The following is an 18,695-nucleotide window of genomic DNA, read 5'->3' as shown; positions in this document are numbered from 1 at the left end:
GTTCGCGGATGACGCAAAGTTGATGAGAAGAGTTGTGACAGATGAGGATTGTAGGATCCTCCAAGAGGACTTGAACAGGTTGCAGAGATGGTCAGAGAAATGGCTGCTGGAGTTCAACACAAGCAAATGTAAAGTTATGGAAATGGGACTAGGAGATAGGAGACCAAAGGGACAGTACACAATGAAGGGGGAACTGCCTACCTGTGACGAAGAGAAAGAGACCTGGGCGTGGACGTAACACCTAATGTAACTCCTGAGGCACATATAAATAGGATATCGACAGCAGCGTACTCTTCAATGGCAAAAGTTAGAACATCATTCAGAAACCTTAGTAGGGCATTTAGGGCACTTTACACTGCCTACGTGAGGCCAGTCCTAGAGTATGCTGCCCCATCACGGAGTCCCCACCTGAAGAAACACATAAGGAAACTGGAAAAGTTTCAGAAGTTTGCAACGAGGCTTGTCCCAGCGTTACGAGAGATGGGGTATGAAGAGCGCCTAAAGGAACTGAGGCTTACGACACTAGAAAAAAGATGGGGGGGGGGGGGGTATATGATAGGAACGTATAAAATACTCAGGGGAATTGACAGAGTGGACATAGTCGAAATGTTCACACGGAATAGTAACAGAACGAGGGAACATGGGTTGAAGCTGGAAACTCAGATGGGTCACAAAGATGTTAGGAAGTTTTCTTTTAGCGTGAGATTAGTGTAAATATGGAATATACTTAAGGAGCAAGGTGATGGAAGTAAATTCTATTCATAATTTTAAAACCAGGTATGATAGGGAAATAGGACCGGAGCCATTGCTGTAAACAACCGATGGCTCGAAAAGCGGGATCCAAGAGACAATGCTCGATCCTGCAGACACAAATAGGTGAGTACACACACACACACACACACACACACACTCATACACACAGATTATATATATATATATATATATATATATATATATATATATATATATATATATAATATATATATAATATATATATATATATATATATATATAATATATATATATATATAATATATATATAATATATATATATATATATATATATATATATATATATATATATATATATAATATATATATAATATATATATATATATATATATATATATAATATATATATATATATAATATATATATATATATATATATATATATATATATATATATATATATATATATATATATATATATATATATATATATATATATATATATATATATATAATGCTCAAACAATATATCATCGGCTAATTAAACATATTACAGTATTATGCAATTTACATTAAACTAACATAAACTATATACAATACATAGATGCTATGACACATTATAATCTATAACTAAGATGGCAATAACAAATAACGAGAAAATAATATATATATATATATATATATATATATATATATATATATATATATATATATATATATATATATATATATTGTTTATTTAACAATAATTATACAAATACAGTATAAATAATAATATATAAATCCAAATAATAGTAATTGTATAATTCTCAAATTTTCTATCGTCTCTTTTCTCTGCATCTAAAGCTCTTAACAGTGTAACCATACCAAACATTTTTGGCAATTACTAAACAGACCTTTTTTGTAATTACCAAATCCCTCCGTGATGCTGCAGCTTTAGCATTGTTACAGTTGTGTGGTAAATTATTGATTTATAATTTTTATCACAAAATAAGATCGACAGTTTGATTTTAGGTAATAATATAGGTGCTTTTATAATAACTGAAATAAATTGTCCCTAAAAATGTGTATTATTTTGATGTTTGTAACTGTCTTAAACTTAAGAAAAACTGATGACCTTTTCTTATTATATTTTCAGTGTGAGAAACACTGAATGGGCAGTAAAGTGGCTATGAAATAGACAGATGTTCCTCCAAGATTTTTTTCATGTGAAGTGAGGATAAGAGTAGTTTCCTTTTCTAGTTATCTTCTAGTTAACAATCATGAGTCTCCGGTGAAAAGGTTAAGAGGCAACAGAGGCAGCTATATAGCTAGGATGGGTTCGGCTCGGTCACGTTAGGGTAGGATAGGTTGAGTTTAGTTAAGTTAGATTGGATTGGATAAGATTAGGTCTGTTTATAGAGTAGCGATGACATAAGGGCATATAATCTTCTCAGGTCTTAGACCTGCATTTGCAATGCACTTATAAGTCACGGCTAAGATTCATCATCCACTTACGTGTGCCCTTAAGTAACCTGTGGATGTTTCTCCAATCATGCCAGCTTTAGGTTACATTTATTGAACAGTTTGTAAGTCCCAAAACGCTTCGATCCTATTTATAACGATAATAGACTTGGATTGTAGAGTTTCGAATCCCTTAAACAGGATCATAAATACAGACTAAGCCGCCACGACTAAGGAAAGATGAATAGGTTTCGTAAGTACGACTGTAAATACTTGATAAATCTTGGACCAAAACTTGTAATAATTTACGAAAATTATTTAAGAGTGTTGACCAAATCACAGACCATTATCAAGTCTATAATGGTCCAGGACGGACCGAAACATCGTCGTCTCTTCACCTTCTAGTGTGTGGTCTGGTCAACATTTTTCAGCCAAGTTATTGTGACTCTTCGTCTGCATATTTAAGAGTGTTTCAGTGTTTGCTGATGAACGTTATAGAAGCCATGTTGTGAATGGATATAATGTGTTCACCCTTGAACGTTCACTATGTCTCAAGAGGCATAGTGAACGTTCACCCTTGCACTTAACCAGATTCTGAGTGACAGAACGTCTCAAGAGGCATAGTGAACGTTCACCATTGGATTTAACCAGATTCTGAGTGACACAACGTCTCAAGAGGCATAGTGAACGTTCAGACTTGCACTCAGCAAGGTTCTGAGTGACAGAACGTCTCAAGAGGCATAGTGAACGTTCAGACTTGCCCTTAACCAGATTCTGAGTGACACAACGTCTCAAGAGGCATAGTGAACGTACACCCTTGCACTTAACCAGATTCTGAGTGACAGAACGTCTCAAAAGGCATAGTGAACGTTCACCCTCGCACTCAGCCAGGTTCTGAGTGAAGAAACCACTTAAAAATCATGCTAAATGTTAATTTAATGCCCCTACTAATTTACTGCCTAATTTGCTGTTCTCACCTCCACCTGATGGGACAATTCTCAACCACGTGAGATTCATTGTCGCCTTTAGCCACTCGTCTTGTTATTAACTGCATTAGGAGACAAGTATACCAGCGAGTCAGGCCTATTGAGAAACATAATCTAGTCGCCAGCGACAACTTTGATCTGTAAACTGAGATAAGGTATCTAAGAAGTGATTAATTAAGTCAGTTTGGCTATGTAGCACAAGGAAGGGATATCAGGATACGAGAGGAGCTGGGAAAGAAGGGCTGAGGGGAAGGAACGGTGCCACCCGTGTTGTAATTGGGTGACATCGGTCAAAACGTTCTTTGCGGTCAAAACGTTCCTTGCGGTCAAAACATTCCTTGTGGTCAAAACGTAGAGCCGGAGAAAATGCGACATTGATCATGAGGAAAAAAAAATAATTGACTGGTCAATGCTCTCCTGTTAGTGGGCAAAACCAAATCTATTCCAGTACTAATAAAATAATACATGTAATCATTATCTATTATGATGACGTTGACGACAATAATAACAGCAAAACTATTATTACAGAAATTAATTGACGCCTACATTAATTAACATTTAAAAGACATAGCCCGTGTAATCAACGCAGAGAAAAGAATGACAAATTTAGACTTTATTTATCAACTTTCGAAAAAAACAGTCTAACTGATACAGCGAGGAATCAAAGCGCCATCATCGCAAGCTCAATTAAAGGTAATTAAAGACAATGAACAACTAGGTAAAAACACTTGGATTTAACATTGTTTTCCTTTACAAACACACACAAAAAAATTTGAACCATGCTCAGTTAAATACTTATAGAAATACCTCCACATGAAGTCTGTTAATTAAAACGCGACTAAGAATATAAGGTCTCTACTAACGAACGAAAGGTTAACGTATTCGCTACGTGCGTCTGATAACGAAGGAGAGTGTGGGATCAAAATTTTGGTCCTCGGATTGTTTGACAAGATGGTTCCCTTGACAACCTTAAGTGTTTAGCAGACTATCTTGACCTGAGAGCGCTTATTATCCTTGTATCTAAGATAGCCAAAAAGTAGATTTATTAAATTAGCTATTTGGGCCCATCAAAATATAATTACTTCTTAAATTAGCTAATGTCTTTAGGTAGTTTGGCTGTAATTCAATAGTTTCTATCTCTTGGCTAGGAAGTGATATTAATCCTGGTGGATTCTTGTGGCAAGATATTTTGCCAAAAAGGTTTGCCCAGTTAGGAGAGGGAGGTACCAGAGGTCTATTGAGTAAGTGGCCACAGTTAAAACACCGATGACTGGGATCTGGAAGAGGACACAGTTACCTACGGTCTAGGCCTATATATGAACCAAAAAATGAATGGAAACTATGTCTCGCTAATGGGAAATTGATAATAATTACACCGAAATCAGCTTACAGTTATTTAGGATACAGCAAAACGGATTTCCACTGATTGGGTAACCTACAGGGCAGACTAAAGGGTATTGTCTGTGTAACACAGCACACGCTGGCTCTTGTGTCTGTGTAAACAAAAAAAAAAAGAGTTGACTGTCACCCTGCGTGTCTCTGGTCACAATATAGAAACACACACAATGAGGCTCTTTATGGCCGAGCTTCAAGCTGGTCCTCACAAATTCATCTTCATTGTTATTTAAAATATATTTAGTAGCTTCAAACTATTTACATGTATTTAAATTACGTGGCGAGAGATTCCAGAGAGGCGCACCTTGTCTTGGTAGGCGTTTGGGTTATAAATGTTGTTGTACTTGAGGAGTACAGTTGTGTGTCTTCGGGAGACTGAATCTTCGTCTCTGATGTTGTCACTTCCACCCTCCACACTTAGCGCCACACACACACACGCGACAACCACGCGCACCGTAGTCGTCGCGTGGTTACCACACACCACTCACACAACACGCGCCAAACACTTCGAAACAAACCACTACCAACCAAGCACCACCACTACACGGGATCATCGCCAACCATCCTTTACACTAACCATCTCCACGCCAGGAATACCAGGAACCCCCTCACCCCACGCCCACGCCAGACACCAACCACGCCCACGCCAGACACACCAACCACGCCCACGCCACACAAGCCAACCACACCCACGCCAAACCAACTCCTACCACACTCACATTACCTTTCAGATAAACCGGAACATTTAGACAATGGATATCGATTCTCTTGAAGAAATCCAACACAGGATGGTCAGAATGATATTCAGGACCTTCCATAAAAGAAGAGCCCCAGGGAGCTCGACCTGGGCTCCCTGGGGCGAGGGAGAGCCATAGTCAAGGTCTTTAGTTCGATGACTGATGTCAACAGGAAAGATGTGAGCAGAATCTTGGAACCATCAGACCAGGTTCGAACCCGTGACGATGGCCCTAAGCTGAATATGTTCAAGTTCAGTTAGGATATGATGAGGATGTACTGATTTGGCAACAGAGGGAAGCAGACGAGTGGAATAGGCTGCCGGCTAACATGTTTGAATTTATTCGTATGATCATCTTTAAAAATAGGTTCGATAGATACACGAGGGAGGGGGGGGGGAGGGGGAGTGAATGTAAATGGGCATCGTCTTGAATGAGCCAATAAGCCCGCTGCGGTGAATTCTATTACTTAAGAAATATGGCAGTGAAGGTGCGCTTCCTTGAACACAGGTGTACACTGATCCGTTCACCACCGACGGATCTTTGCCCACTGCCCAACACTGCCCCAACACTGCCCAACACTGCCCAACACTGCCCCAACACTGCCCAGCATCTGTCCCTTCAACAGTTGCCGATTCAAGACGCTTGAAAGCTAACCCGAAGTTATTACTAGCTGCCATTAGTACCTGGGTGAAGAACGATCTATAGAACTGTTGCGTCTACGGAGGAAGGGACATGAGAGTAGGCACAGAACGCCCTTGAGGTGCTTCCCCGACGTTCAAGGCTCATAGGGCAGGCTCCCAGAAATATTTACGCTATATTCTCAACCATCGTCGCGCTGTAACCTAGGCGAGCCAGCTGTGCGTGTGTGTGTGTGTTCGCTGAAAACAGTCCGCGGGGAAATACACACACACACACACACACACACACTCACTCACACACACGCACGCACACACAGACACACACCAGGTGCGGCGGCGAGTCACAACACTCTCGCGGAATCGTCACAAACTTGAGGGTGCCAATTGAGGTAAAGTCGATGACATCGGCTACAATTTGATACTCCAACTTTAATATTAAACACTAAAGAAAACGGTTGAGGGGGAACTGCTAAAGTCAAAGAGATTGTGTCACCTAGATCATGGTCAATGAATTTACTCTCGCAGGAGTTCATATACTCTCTTTTTTTATTACAGAGTAAAACTTCCCGTTTTCGTTTTGATGTTATCCTCAAATTGAGTTATGTGACTTACATAAAATAATAATTTGTAATGCATGTAACCAGGTAACTGAGATTTATATCCAGAATAAAATATTCTTCCCAGTATGTATAGAACATATTTTTAACAGCTAATATCTTCGTTAAAATTTTATATACATATTTAATAGCTAAATTGATGTAAACTCATTAGCTGCACCCTATAAAAAAAAAAGAATTTAAAACCCATTAATGCGCAAAAAAAATAGAAAAAAATGCTATGAAACATCATACATATTTTGGTTCATTAAAAACTTGGAAATACCTATCAGTAAATCCTGACTTAATGATCATTTGGTAAATTGTTTACACATTTGGCCCACCATGGTTACAATTGTCCACATGTAAACACTCTCAGGTGTTTATTTATGTTTATAATGTCTTCGTGTGTTTGTCCTGTTAGCTCCATCACACACAAAAAATCAAGATTATAATTTGCTATCATCATTTAGGGAGAGCAAAACAAGGCGATGCAACACTGCGTTCACATTATGAACGTAGTCACTAAAACAGGGTTGGACATAGTCAACAGAGTGAATGAAAGAAACAGAGCACATGGTCAGGAGAATATGAAAAGAAATAGTATACATCGTCAACAAAACAGGGAGAAATAAATAGTATACATGGTCTACTCCTCAAAGAAATAAACCGTATATCTAATTAACGGAATAGAGAATGAAACAGTACACATATCAAGTAAAACCGGAAGGAGACAGAATACATGGTAAACAGATCAAGGAAGTAAACAGTATACATGGTAAACAGATCAAGGAAGTAAACAGTAAACATGGTAAACAGATCAAGGAAGTAAACAGTATACATGGTAAACAGATCAAGGAAGTAAACAGTATACATGGTAAACAGATCAAGGAAGTAAACAATATACATGGTAAACAGATCAAGGAAGTAAACAGTATACATGGTAAACAGATCAAGGAAGTAAACAGTATACATGGTAAACAGTTCAAGGAAGTAAACAGTATACATGCCCAACAAAAAAAAAAATAAGACTACAACAACAGTAGAGCCTTGAACGATATTCCCAACCCTAAGAGACCACGTATTCATTCGCTATTCTCTCTGCCCACCGAGAAAACTCGCTATTAAAAAAGATAATATATAAATATTGCATTAGAGAAGTTAAAATCGCTTTAGGAAAAAAATATAAACTGAAACAATTTTTACACGTATCTTTGCCAAATGTCTCTGTTTTTTGACTGAGTTTTCCTCGGAGTAGCGAGGTGTGGTAAGTGTGTCTCTCTGCATGTGGACTCTATTATACCTAGTTGTCTTGGGCTGGTGGAGTTGATTAGTCAATCATCCATCATGTGACTCTTGATCTGTGCTAGTGACACCATGTGATGCTTGATGTGTTTACGTCATCAGCTGATTTTGAGAGTTGAACATTGAGACTCTTGTTGGAGTGTGCCGTCGTGTCACGTTTAAAGTGTAGTGTGAGAGTTTTTAAGAGGCACTTGAGAGCTCTATAGAGTTCTTTGTGGCAACGTGTAATTATTTATACGTAAGTGGCACCGTGTGGTTTATGAGGTGTAAGTTACCGTGTGATTCTTGAGGAGGAAATTATCGTGTGATTCTTGATGAGTAAGTTATCGTGTGATTCTTGATGAGTAAGTTATCATGTGATTCTTGATGAGTAAGTCACTGTGTAATTTTTGGTGAGTTACTGTGTAATTCTTGATGAGTTAGTTACTGTGTAATTCTTGATGAGTTAGTTACTGTGTGATTCTTGATGAGTTAGTTACTGTGCGATTCTTGACGAGTTAGTTAATGTGTGATTCTTGATGAGTAAGTTACTGTGTGATTCTTGATGAGTTAGTTACTGTGTGATTCTTGATGAGTAAGTTACTGTGTGATTCTTTATGAGTTAGTTACTGTGAGATTCTTGATGAGTTAGTTACTGTGTAATTTTTGATGAGTAAGTTACTGTGTAATTCTTGATGAGTTACTGTGTAATTCTTGATGAGTTACTTTGTAATTGTTGATGAGTTAGTTACTGTGTAATTCTTGATGAGTTAGTTACTGTGTGATTCTTGATGAGTTAGTTACTGTGTGATTCTTGATGAGTAAGTTACTGTGTGATTCTTGATGAGTTAGTTACTGTGTGATTCTTGATGAGTTAGTTACTGTGTAATTTTTGATGAGTAAGTTACTGTGTGATTCTTGATGAGTTAGTTACTGTGTGATTCTTGATGAGTTTGTTACTGTGTAATTTTTGATGAGTTACTGTGTAATTCTTGATGAGTTAGTTACTGTGTGATTCTTGATGAGTTAGTTGCTGTGTGATTCTTGATGAGTAAGTTACTGTGTAATTCGTGATGAGTTAGTTACTGTGTAATTCGTGATGAGTTAGTTACTGTGTAATTCGTGATGAGTTAGTTACTGTATAATACTTGATGAGTTAGTTACTGTGTAATTCTTGATGAGTAAGTTACTGTGTAATTCTTGATGAATTGCTGTGTAATTGTTGATGAGTTAGTTACTGTGTAATTGTTGATGAGTTAGTTACTGTGTAATTCTTGATGAGTTAGTTACTGTGTAATTCTTGATGAGTTAGTTACTGTGTGATTCTTGATGAGTAAGTTACTGTGTGATTCTTGATGAGTTAGTTACAGTGTGATTCTTGATGAGTTAGTTACTGTGTGATTCTTGATGAGTTAGTTACTGTGTGATTCTTGATGAGTAAGTTACTGTGTGATTCTTGATGAGTTAGTTACAGTGTGATTCTTGATGAGTTAGTTACAGTGTGACTCTGAGGTGTGAAAGGCACTTTGTGACTCCTATGTTGTGAGACGCAATAATCATTTGCACTTTTGCATAATTATTAAAAGAAAATTAAGGATTTAAGTATCATTGTCTATTTTGAAAAACTATTTTAATCGCTGCATTCGCAGTTAGGTCAATAACTCAAGACTGAAATAGATTCACAAGCTTAACAATGGATAAAAAAAAGACTTCCTTCAATTTTTCTCAAAGTCTGAACAAGTAGGCGAGTCTCCCCGGCCGGGCAGTAGAGTAACTTAAATTCTTTTTCATCACTATACAATGTATGGGTCCCCCTTTATAACCAGCTTGCATTAATATGGTAAGAAACGCCATTAACCTACGAGCGTATACCTTACACGATAGACCTTACAAAACAGCGTCGATTCTACATAATGGGCACAACATTAAGTAACGTGGAAGTCTCCTCTGAGGAGTCTCATGAATGTTTTCTTGAACTGCTGGTTAGCGAGGGCGTAGCAGAACGGGTTGATGGGCTGTTGGCGTAGCACAGGAAGTAGAAAAACATGTACACGTGACTGTTGGTGCAGAGGCAAAATGACTCCATGATGGCGATGATGTGGTAAGGTGTCCAGCAAGCCACGAAGGCTCCCATGATCACTGAAATGGTCTTCAGGGCTTTGTTTGCTCGGTTCTGTGATTTGGATTTCTTCTCCTCCGGCTCTTTCTTTTTCTTCTTGAAGCGTATCTTTTTACCTAAGCTCTTGAAGACGCCTTTCTTCGGCTTGGCGATCTCGTCCACGTGAGATGGCTCGGCGCAGCTGTCAGGTTCGATGCTGCTTTCGCGGCCTCTGCTCGTGACGGTGAGAGAGGCACTTGGCGGGCCTCCGTTGGCTGGGATTCCAGAGGTTTGTATACTGTTAGGATGACTGCTAGGTGTTACTGACACTATGGGAGGAGGAGGAGCAGGAGGAGCTAAGCTGATCTTTATTGTTGTGGAGGTGTCTGTGGGCGGTGGCGTGGTCTTCGGTTCTCTACGTGGGGGTGATGGTGAGGGTTCGATGTTGGGTGTTGGAGGGGGAGGGAGAGGCGGGCTTGATTCTGACGTTGGCGTCGTCCTTAGTGGGGAAACGTCGAGACGGAGAGACCCATAACCGTTAATCGAGGGCATTGGAGTGGGTGTGACAGTGTTGGCTGGTGAACCGGCTGCCGTCGCCGCGTCCAGGCGTCGTGCGAGATCATCAGGAGAGAGAGTGGCGTCCTGTTGGGTCCAGCTGGAGGACGGAGGCGTCTCTACCACGGGGGAAGGAACAACGACTGAGCTCTCATCCATAAACTTCATATCACTAGTATCCATTGACATCACAGAGTCGTAAATTGGACATAGAGACACACTGAGTTTGAGTTCCAATGAGGTCGGTCTTTGGGGAGCTGGGAGGTCGGCGAACATGGCGGGAGGGGCGATGGGTTCGACAACAGACACGGTGCAGGGGGTGAGAGGCGTGGAGGCCGCGAGGGGCAGCACCAGGAGCTGGTTGGGCTCGTTAGGAGGAGGAGGCACAATGGGGAGGTCATCGAATGGGGATACTATCGGGCTGCCGAGCCCGTTGTGAATAATACCATTATTTATTTGGCTGGTGCCCAAGATAGCTGCCACGGAGTCGGCCGGCACGGGGTGAATGACCGGTGTCGCCAGACACTGGTGAGGGTTGTCAGAGTCAAGCAAACACTGGTCCAGGCAGTTGGTCTGACATTCGCTCGTTGGAGCCCTTTTGCGCGACGGCGTCAGGGGCTCGATCTTGGGCAAGCTTGTGTTGCTGTCTCTTTTCTCATCTTCGCTCTCAATGCCGCTGCTGGACTTCTCGAGATCCTTCCCCAGTACCTTCTTCTCCATGAAACTTGTTGTCTCAGTCGTCGCTGTCGTGGACATTTTCTGGGAGCAGGTGGTGTCGTTCCCGGCTAGCACAGGAGCGGCGCCGCTCTGCGTCTCACACTTGGGTTTATCCTGGCTAATGATGGTGCTCTGAGTCTTGGACATGGTCATCTTGCCTTCGCTCTTACCCTCGTCAGCGTGACCCCCGTCGTCGCTATTGGTGCTTTTGCCGCCGTTGCTCGTCCTGTTGGTGGGGTGAGGCATGGTGGGCGTCGGCATTGGACTGGGCCTGCAGCTGGCTGGGGCCGCTGACGGCTTTAAATTCATCATTGCCTGAGCCTGTTTTCTCTTCTCTCGCGCCTTTTTAGACATCTGGTAGGCAGTCTGATAAATGCCGGCATAGAGGACGAAGAGCGCGATCAGTGGGATCCAGTAGTAAGCGACGATGAGAGACGTGTTGAAGATTGGGTCCTTCAGGAACTGGACCATACACTCCCCGGGTCCAAGATCGCGGTACCCGATGAAGTGTTCCCAGCCAAATATGCTGACAAAGAAGAGAAGGGCCGGAATGACCCAGGTCACAAGAATCATAACTATCACACGATTCTTGGTGCGCCAGGCGCGGTATCTTGCGGCGATCTTGACGGAACAGAACCTGTCGATGGTGATGAGAAGCACCGTGAACTGTGAGACGAGGCACACGGTGTAGTCCACGGAGAGCCACAGGTCGCACAGTATTGGTCCCAGATCCCAGTAGCCAATCAGGACGTACACGGTGTAGAAGGGCATGGAGACACTCCCTATCAGAATATCAGTCACAGCTAACGAGGCCAGAAAGTAGTTCGACGGTTGTCTGATGGCCCGCTCACAGATAAAGGCCATTAGCACCAGGATGTTCCCGAAGACGGTGATAATGATGCAGAGAGTGAGACACACGCCGATGAAGATGGTGGAAGGAAGGCTGAAGGGCGGAGGGCTGTCGTAGATAGAGTACTCGGTGGCGTTGCCCCAGACGGAAACGTTCCCGTCGCAGCCGGCGGTGACGTTATCGAGAGGCCACGAGAGGTTTTGACCCGAGGCGACGTCGAACCAGTCACCAAGGCTGCTGCAGTTGACCACGGTAACCCCAGGAGGGCCCCTGGGCGTCCCCTGGCCACCGCACTCTTCTTCAGGAGAAAGTACACCCAGCTGCTCCTTTCGCCTGCAAAAACAGAGACATATTAACAAACCATAACGCAACATTATACCCACAGACCCCCTAACCAAAGAGTCATAACACTATCAATATCAAATAAATATACCATATATAAATCAACACAAGAATGCTCATACTATAATGTTCACATTACAACACCAAATAAGACACCGCACACTAATTTATTCCAATAAAAAAACACAGCATATTGGAGATTGGTTTGAGGGAGAGTGGACCATAAACAGCAAGGCATTACAAGTGTGAGCAGAACCACAGATTGAAGGGGGCGCAAGCACAGGTATTAAATGTTCCGGGGAAGCGACGACCAGATGGGTACACTCATGCATCACGCAGGGACGGAGAGGGGGAGACAGAGAGAAGTACAAAGGAGAGAGAGAGAGAGAGAGAGAGAGAGTGGGATCAAGAGAAGGTGAGAGACGAAGGACGAAAAACACAAAAGGGGAAATGCACGGAGGGAAGAGAGTCGAGGGAAGAAAGACACATCGAAAAAAGGACGAAAAGTAGAAAGGAAAGGAGAGAAAGAGATAGGATGGAAGATAGGGATTGGGGAATGGAAGGAGGTAGTGGCGAATATAGGACGGGAGATAATGATGAAAAGAGTGAGAAAGGAAAAAAAGTTGGACTATAAGGAAGAAAAATTTAGACACAGGGATGAAGAGATGTCTATGAAGGACTATAGGAAGGATAAAATAATGGTAACATTCAAGAAACGGAAACTAAAAGTAAAGAAGTAGATGGCAACAAATGAGGAAGTGAGGGGAGAAGAGAGAGAGAGAAGGGAAATAGTTGAAACGAAGTTGGTAAGGAAAGAACAAAGATAATAAAACACGGCAAGGCATGTCCGTAGAGTTTAATTGTATTATTTTTATAAAATTGTCTTACATTGGCAATCTAGCTACACATTAAATCATTAGGGCAGATAAATACATTTATATAGCTTATTTATCGCCCCGGATGCTATATATATTCATATAGACAGGAAAATATATACATTTATTTTAACGTAGTATATTTTGAGTGTGTTGTTTAATATATATATAATTGCCTCTAACACTAAATCAGAAGAATTGAGCCGAAATTCAGTAATTAAGTAAAATGTATACAGTGACTAAACAGAGAGAGAGAAAAGGCCTAAAAAATCATTTTAGGCCTTTTAAATCAATCATTTATAAAAAAAAACTATATACCCCCCTTAACAGGAACTCATCCAGTAATCATTTTCCTAATGACGTCTTTCTTCGCTGAGAAGTTAAGGTTGAGGGCTTGAAAGTTTTATCTAAAGAACGGCGATCACTCACGGTATTAATAGACAAGCAACGCGAACTCTGGCCAACATTCCTCAATTAGCTGGAAAGCCTATTGTGGCGTTTGGGAGTGACTGGGTTGTTATCTCAGAGGTGGAGCTCTGAGACGACCACCTGCGGCTTAGGAGCACACCTGGATACCTCCTGTATTATCGTGCGAGCGCACACACACACACACACACACACACGCGCGTGTCTCGTACGCACATAGATACATACATATTCATGCACATATATTCACCCAGGCACACCCTTTCTTCGTAATTTATCCCTCACAGGTATGGGTCAAGTCTCTTTTTTTTTTAAATTTGTGAATATTATAATTTTTTTGGATGGAGACTTTACATGTAGGCTGGTTTCTGTTGGCTGGTAGTAAGTAGCTTACAGTTATCTTAATTCATCTCAAATATAAGTTCCTGATTGTTATCGTGATGTTTTCCCATTACGTGAGAACTGAAAACGTTTGTCTAATTATGTTTTACACCAGAGTCGTCACGCATAAATAAGATAACATCAGCATCCTGATGGAAACAGGTAAACAACAGAACAGCTTTAAGAGCCTACATAAGGAGGCAATCAGAATACTGAACACCATCTGCGTGTGACCCGTTCTAGGGGAATTCTTCCTCGATCTGGAATACCCACCTCAAAAGAAAGAAAAAAAAAAACACTAAGAACAAAAAAGAAACTTTTTTTTAAAAGGCCCAAAAAGTTTGCAATGGGGGCTTGTCGCATAATTAATGTGATTGGGAATGAAGATAGGTAGATAGAAGGTGTTTCACCTAAAGACGCTGGAAATGACAAGAAAGAGAGGAGACTTTCTGGAGATACAAAGTAATAAAAGTAATTGAAAGAGTATAAAAAGAATAATCATTTCATTAGAAAATCGACTGATTAAAAGATACAATTGCAGAAATTCGATCATTCAGACACAGTTAAAAGAATGCACATATACATGCACGCACACACACATACACACACACACACACACACACACACACACACACACACACACACACACACACACACACACACACACACACAAGCACACACACAAATTCCAATTAATCTTCACATTGCTGAATTTACAAACCATAAGTTTATTGGTATTCATAGACATCCCATCATTAAATTTTCCCAGATGGCCAGTGACCCGATGAAGACGGTCTCTCTCTCTCTCTCTCTCTCTCTCTCTCTGTCTCTCTCTCTCTCTCTCTCTCTCTCTCTCTCTCTCTCTCTCTCTCTCTCTCTCTCTCTCTCTCTCTCTCTCTCTTTGTAGTATCCATATATCCATGTGTTTCTTTTGTACTGTTGTTTCTACCTTAGGGTATTTATTCTCTCACTGCTTGGTCAATTCACCTTAGTAACATATCTCATCTCAGTATGTCTCCCATTTTTCTTCTTATCGCCAGCTTGTTGGGAAAATTCTTCTTAGTCCACTTCCCTTAGGTCAACACATTTGTAAATTGTAAGTACTTTTGTCAATATCTGGACCTTTTCCAGCATTTTTTTGCATTTCTATGTGTTTGACTTCCATGAAAGTGCTGCATTCCCGAAAGTATTCACATTCCATTTAGTGTCTGGAAGACTAATTTAGCTGTGTTCGCGGGTGTGTACTCACCTAATTGTACTCACCTAATTGTGCTTGCGGGGGTTGAGCTCTGGCTCTTTGGTCCCGCCTCTAAACCGTCAATCAACAAGTGTACAGGTTCCTGAGCCTATTGGGCTCTATCATATCTACATTTGAAACTGTGTATGGAGTCAGCCTCCATTACATCACTTCTTGAAGTGATTCTTGAAGCTCCTTCATTCTCAAATACCATCTTTAGTGTTCTAGTTTTATGTTTTCTCGTCTTTGCAGTATATGACCCTAGATTGTATATTTTTGCAACCGTTTTTCTATCATCATTATCACTTCATTCAATATTTCTCCATTGTCTTCACTGAGCTGTCTGCCTATTTAATCTCCCTAATATTCTGCACCTTTCATGATATGTTTTCAAGACTCCCCGTCTTGATTTGAAGATTAATTCCTATATACATAAACATTAGTAGAGATATAGGGATACAGTAGAGATAGAAAGAGTTAGGGAGAGACAAGTAGAGGTAGAGTTATGGAAAGACAGTTAAACGTAGAGTTAAGGAGAGACAGATAGAGACATAGTTATGGAATGACAGATAGAGATAGAATTAGAGAGATCTATGTGCGTCTAGCTCTATGAGCTAGAGACAATGTACGTGACTAATGCACTAACTCCTGATCGATTTTTCTCTATCATTTATGCTACATTTCTCTCTCTCTCTCTCTCTCTCTCTCTCTCTCTCTCTCTCTCTCTCTCTCTCTCTCTCTCTCTCTCTCTCTCTCTCTCTCTCTCTCTCTTTCTCTTTCTCTCTCTCTCAAGGATGCAGCCCTCAGTAGCTATCTCCCAGGTACGTACTTGCGATTGTGGAAGCTCGGTTTTGTTCTGGAGGTTGGAAACGAAACATCTTTATCCATTTTTGGTTCCCCTTAGTTAACTATGTTGTCTGATACGCTTTTATAATATAGTATGTGACTGTCTTATATGGCTATCATTATATGTTGTCATATATGGTTATCATATGTAGCAGATGGGGTTTCTCATATGTGATTGTCATATGTAGCTGTCGTATGTGATTGTCATATGTAGTTGTCATATGGGACTGTCGTAATGTGGTTGCCATATGCAGTTTGTCATTTGTGACAATACAATACTCTCTTTTAATGTTGTCATATGTGACTTTCATATGTAGCTGTTATGTGTGACTATCATATGTGGCTGTTATGTGTGGCTGCCCTATGCAGCGGTCAGATGCAACTAATTACTCAATTACTCTAAATATGTTTAAAGGAGTTCCTAATTTTAGTTTCTCTACTTCAGTCAATATAGTTGTTGCAGCATATCTTGAGGTTATCTTGAGATGATTTCGGGGCTTTAGTGTCCCCGCGGCCCGGTCCTCGACCAGGCCTCCACCCCCAGGAAGCAGCCCGTGACAGCTGACTAACACCCAGGTACCTATTTCACTGCTAGGTAACAGGGGCATAGGATGAAAGAAACTCTGCCCATTGTTTCTCGCCGGCGCCCGGGATCGAACCCGGGACCACAGGATCACAAGTCCAGCGTGCTGTCCGCTCGGCCAACCGGCTCCCAAGTTATGGCAGCATCAATAAACACTCGCAAGACGTTTACTCCTGAATGGAGTCTCATCTCGCTGTTTACCACAGTGTGCTCTGGTAAGGCTTTTGAGACTTTTCTAATAACAAAAAAATAAATCCACCGACAATGTATTGAATAATTCGTCACTCGTTGCAATTACGTCTGCTTCGGCTCTCAATTCTTTCGTCGTGAAAATTCCGCGTTGAAATGGGGGGGTCACCAATTAGCGCTCGCTTGCCAATTTATTCATGGTGTTACTTGTGGTAGAATCGTTTATCATCCTCCCCTGCACGGTGAAAGGCTTCGTTGTGTTAATGATGTATTGATCATCATACCTTGGGTTTATTGAGTTAGTGATGTATTGATCGTCACCACACCTTGGGTTCATTATGCTAGCGATTTATTGATAGTCACTTAACAGCATCGCTGTGATAACGATGTAGTAATCGTCCCATGATGATCACTAAGATGTATTGATTATACTACACCCTAGCAACCTGTGTTGCTAGGGTGTAGTATGGGTGCAGTTGCTAGGGTGTAGACTTAATAAACTAGAAGCTGTGATGCAGTTTAGGGGAAAAAATAGAAATAGATGACTCTTCCTTTCCTTGGAAAGGAAGAGTCATCCAAAATGGCTCCAAAAGAGTCATCAAAGGCTCCAAAAGAGTCATCAAAGGCTCCAAAAGAAGGCTCCAAAAGAGTCATCAAAGGCTCCAAAATTTAAGGCTTTTGATTTTTTTTTTTTACTGTTTCAAAAGTCTGCCATTTGCTCAGCCTTCTCTGTCTTGTCTGATTTCTTTCGCCCGATCATAGAATTGATCAAGTTAGTGAGGCACAATTTGCCGTCCTTAACTACACGTTGTTGATGACTAACAAGTACTTTTCTTTCTATACGTTCTTCAAGACTCTATTTGAGATCTGCTAGAATATCTTGAATTTTGGGCTTGAATGGGGGACAGACATGAGCCTTTAGCCCAATACCTTCTTTGTTTCAACAACTTGGACTGGACTGTAGAACGACGGCCTCGCTTCTTGCTGGTCGGGGTTAAATTTCCGACTGTCCAATAGGTTGGGCACCATTCTTTTCCCTCCGTTCTATCCTAAATCCCTATTCTCATTTCCCTTCCTAGAGCTGTATAGTCGCAATGGCTTAGTACTTTTTCTTCATAATTATCTATATTTCTACACTTTGGTTTAGTGGTACAGCACTTACTGTTTTCTAACTTTCTGGGGGTTTTCCTATTTCTAGAGACTTATTATATATACAATAGTAGGTGGCCAGCATAAGAATTTCCTGTGAAGACATTGGATTAACCACAGGTCAATCTAATGTATCACATACGTCCTTGTCATTCTCTATAAAGATGTTCTCTTCCCTTGTTACTTTCCACCTGATGTAGGCGTGCAGTAGCTTGGGTTGACCCTTTGTTATATGTCGTATCATTTTCAAATTATATCGAATTCTCTTCTCCCTCTGACATATTCATGGCACTCTTGTTAATCCCTTTGCTCTCCGCTATTCTGGTTGTTCCTTCAGTTTATCCATGTAAATATGCTTATCTGTTTCGCAATGTTGCACTCCTGATTAAATCATGGAGTTAATCCAATGTCTTCTTATAACCTCTCTTTGAACAGGGAGAATCTTGTCGACTGCTTCCTGATGTTTCTGTTTGAGGAAGTCTTTTATATTTTGAGAGGTTATCTCTCTGACTTTTTTTCATAGGAATTCCAGCTCTAAATTCTCGATTGTTCATACATTTTCCTGTCAGCTAGCCAGTCATGTGATCCCTTCCCTGTATTCCCTTCCCTGGACAGAACTCTAAACTTGACTTCCCTT

General features: G+C 40.8%; 1 protein-coding gene across 1 annotated transcript; it reads right to left on the bottom strand.

Annotated features, from left to right (window-relative positions):
* Nucleotides 1-9,598: 9,598 nt before the first annotated feature.
* On the bottom strand, nt 9,599-16,179 carry LOC123752337 (muscarinic acetylcholine receptor gar-2). Its single transcript, XM_069337946.1, has 2 exons — nt 16,121-16,179; nt 9,599-12,363 (listed from the first exon to the last, which is right to left on the bottom strand). Exons 1-2 carry the CDS (start codon nt 16,177-16,179, stop codon nt 9,768-9,770), a joined length of 2,655 nt encoding a protein of 884 aa, XP_069194047.1. The 3' UTR covers nt 9,599-9,767.
* Nucleotides 16,180-18,695: the final 2,516 nt, after the last annotated feature.

The sequence above is a fragment of the Procambarus clarkii genome, chromosome 39 (genome assembly GCF_040958095.1).
Source record: "Procambarus clarkii isolate CNS0578487 chromosome 39, FALCON_Pclarkii_2.0, whole genome shotgun sequence".
In the NCBI taxonomy this organism is placed as follows: domain Eukaryota; kingdom Metazoa; phylum Arthropoda; class Malacostraca; order Decapoda; family Cambaridae; genus Procambarus; species Procambarus clarkii.
Note: the sequence above shows the minus strand (reverse complement) of the source record. Positions and strands in the feature narration are given on the sequence as shown.